Raw genomic sequence first — 3,647 nt, forward strand, 5'->3', positions numbered from 1 at the left:
TATATATTATATATTTGTGACTAATTTTAATATAGATGTAAAATGATTGTATTTGGACAATTACTCCAACTTTTAATATTTTTTCGTACAACAAATGACAGCATAAAAAATAGCAAGACTTAGATAGAAATGCAGAATAGTTTTACTGAAGTGTCTGAAAATACTTCATTAAAATTATGAAAATGGTTACTAATTAACATTTACGAACCAATTTAATCGGGTTAATGAATAGGCAGGCAGGTGTAATCCTCTAACACTATCCGCTTGTTTAAACATGCATAATTGTAAGGTAACATTTGGAAGAAAGATTGAAATAAGAATAAAAATTTAATTTAATTTGTATAAAAAATAAAAAAATTACTTAATTAAAATAAAAATATTTTAAATATAAAATATTATTAAAATTTTAGTCTTTATCTCTAAAAATTTTAGTTCTTTAGACAAAATTCACTAAATTAACCGTGCAAAATTAAGAATCCGGCACAAATTAATTGCCTATCAGATATTTACAGTGAATACAAGGAAATAATGTGCTACCTTTGGCTGTGCACAGTTTCTGTCACTGATGACATGAAATGGCCTTCTGCTTTGTGGGACAAACCCTAATCCAAGTTTCGTTGCAGCTTCTTTGGGCATTCACAAAAAGCCTTAGCAGTGCGTAATCCGGTTACATCCACAAGTAATTTCCCATGAAATTGAATCGTCCGACTTAACACTTGCAACTTATCAGCACAATCTACCAAGACTCATTTTCTCACGACGAAGGGTACACTCTGATTCATGAACAGGAAATATTGCGCTACCTTGGCTTTTCACCGAATCGACGTCTAAGATCTGAAACGTCTTATGCTTATCGGGGTAAACATTACCCAACTCCATGGCAACCTTATAGGAACTTTACAAATAGCCTTACGTGTGCATAATTCGACTCTTAATCACACTTGTATGCGCGAGTAATTTCCCATGAAACTGAGTCGTCTAACCCATCCCGCTTACAATTTACCAGCGCAACCATAAATTTCTCTTTTTCCAACGATGAACGATACATTACTTGTTCCACCTAAAACAGAATCATCTGTTATGTATAAAAATGGATAAATTCTGTTGGAACATAAATTAAAATGGAAGCTATGTTATGTACATCTCCGCAGAAAAAAGGGGTAGAGGAAGGTAAGGAAAAACCAACACGTTTATTTGCAGACTGCTTTTGCGTTTATTAGCATGATGAGGGTGAGATTTCGGTAAGGGAAATATATTAGCATGTAATTCATCTAGACATTCAGCGTAAAAATTTACACGTTAATCTAAATATCTAATTATATTTATGCATTTAAATAATTTAATTAATAAATATAAAAATTAATTATAATTAATAATACACAATTGATTGTCATTGTAAATATAAAATTAAAGATTGAATATAAATATATGTAATAAAATAAAACTAGAATTTAATTTTGATGCACTAACAATATAAAACGTTTTACTAATATGATATTATATGATTGGATGTATCTCTAAAACAGTTACATCGACACAAAGGACATCGAAATTAAATTCATAAAACTATTAGTAACTATTTTATTTTGTTAGCATTTTATTATTTGTTATGGTCACACTGACAATTAGCTATAGAGAAAAAGCTATGAAGCTAGAGTAATTAGTAAGTGAATTTGTTAGAAGCGGGTTGTGCCTTGAGTTCAAAGCGCTAGTTCACACTTAAGTAATATTATTACGTTAATGCAGCCAGCTTTTCCCAGTTAGCAAAATGGCCATCTAAAAGTAACTTTGCTTTCAAGAGGCAAGTGATATCAAGTTTAAGATGTTACCTCGGGAAGTTCGTCAAATTCCTCGGGAGAAATTTGGAACAAATCCATAGCCGTTTGACCAGTACACCATGCTAGAACTTTCTTACTTTCATCTGCTAAAGTAATCTTCAGATCGAAAGTACGAACTACCTCAGCACAACAGATTTTATGACAAAAGCTGCATTCTAAAAATCCACTAGGTATCTTATTGACAAAGTGACCACATAGTGTATGTGAAAATCTTGTATGAACAGAATAATATTCAATCGGATCGAGCCAGACTCGAGATACCTGAAACAACATTAAGGAACAGAACATATTGATTATTGAATGATGTGATGAACACGACAAGTAAAAGGGAAAGTAGCGAACTCTTACTTGCGCATAGCTTGTCTTGTTAAAAATATCAGATAACTGGGACAGATTATGAAGGCAATATGAGTTTATCAATGCTGGTAAGCAACTGACATTGATGAAAGAAGCGCCAATACCATTCTCAACCCAAGATACTTCGAGACTGTCAAGTCCAAAAAAAAGGGAGAAAGACTGCATCATGTGATGAAGACAATACTTGAACTAGGGAGAATAAAGACGCGCAAACTAAACTGTTCACTGATTTAAAAAAATAAAAACACAAAACAAAAACAAAAGCTAACTGCTCAACAAGGTGTAGAAGACAACATTTTGGAGCATTAAAAAAAGTACGATCAGAAGGTCCATTTTCTTCTTTTGGGTACAGGACGCAATCTATTTTACATCACAAAAGTTAAAACCGGAATTCGAAAACTGGAGCCGTAGAACTTGGGACCTTTCTTCTGATCACGCTAGCATAGAAGTCTCAGTGTTGTAGCAATGCTCTGAATATATTAATTACTAAAGGTTATCTTTCTTTTTGTCTTTTTTTCTTTTTTTTTTCAGTCCCCAAAAAGTTATTAATAGCTAATAATTATATATATAAGCAATAAAATTCATATATCATTTATGTAAATTTAAATAATATGAAATATTATTTTTAATCTTTGATGATATTATAATTATTTACTTTATCATTTAAATTTAATTTTGTTATAATTCTGTATATTTATTTATTATCGGATCAAATACTTCGATCGATAACTTACCAGTTAAACCAATCATCCATAATCCAATAACCTAATGACTTAATTAGTTCGATTTTTATAACTGTGTCACAAATGGCCATCACCGGTTATAGGGAATCAATTTTAGCATTTGAGTTTGAATGTACTCACCGCTTTTGTTTGGACGAGATGCATGTCAAGCCAGATATAAATACAGTGTGGCCCACGCCTACTCTTCCCAATGACCTGAGATATTTAAATTAAAGAGAAATCAGATTTAGGCCTATCCTTCCCCAGTTCTGCTCATAGGCAACACATTAGTACTGCTTGTAAACTGTGGTAATTACCAGAACTCGGAAAAATGAAGCTTTGCCCAAATCGCTCCACTACTATCAGCAACTTTTAAAGAGAAAACAGTTTCTTGTTTAGTGTCTTCTTTGATGATATCTTTAACAACTCCATAAAGGCTGACACTTGTCATCTTGTTGCGAAGGTCGACCACAAATGACTGCAAACCTTAACAGAAGTAATGAGGTTACTAATCAATCGTAAGCAGCCTATACCGGGTATTGTGAAATATAAATAGCCAGATTTAAAAAAAAAAGTTCCACGACTTCTAGAAGGAAAACACGTAAAAAGCTCATAAATACTTGCCAACGAACTTATTCCAAACAATTTTTCATTCATATACTTAAAAAGGCTAAAACGTGAGAATTGAGATTCCTATTGAGATCATAACGGGTAGAAAATAGGGAAAACT

General features: G+C 32.2%; 1 protein-coding gene across 1 annotated transcript in view; it reads right to left on the reverse strand.

Moving 5' to 3' along the window:
- LOC107639201 overlaps nt 447-3,647 on the reverse strand; it is a 6,352-nt gene continuing 3,151 nt past the window's right edge. The window contains exons 9-13 of the mRNA XM_016342659.2: nt 3,235-3,402; nt 3,059-3,133; nt 2,187-2,325; nt 1,830-2,099; nt 447-1,060 (exon numbers count right to left, since the gene is read on the reverse strand). Of these exons, the coding sequence (XP_016198145.1) occupies nt 932-1,060; nt 1,830-2,099; nt 2,187-2,325; nt 3,059-3,133; nt 3,235-3,402 (781 nt within the window). The 3' untranslated portion in view covers nt 447-931. The remainder of the gene's footprint in view (nt 1,061-1,829; nt 2,100-2,186; nt 2,326-3,058; nt 3,134-3,234; nt 3,403-3,647) is intronic.

This window comes from Arachis ipaensis, chromosome B01 (assembly GCF_000816755.2).
Source record: "Arachis ipaensis cultivar K30076 chromosome B01, Araip1.1, whole genome shotgun sequence".
Classification (NCBI taxonomy): domain Eukaryota; kingdom Viridiplantae; phylum Streptophyta; class Magnoliopsida; order Fabales; family Fabaceae; genus Arachis; species Arachis ipaensis.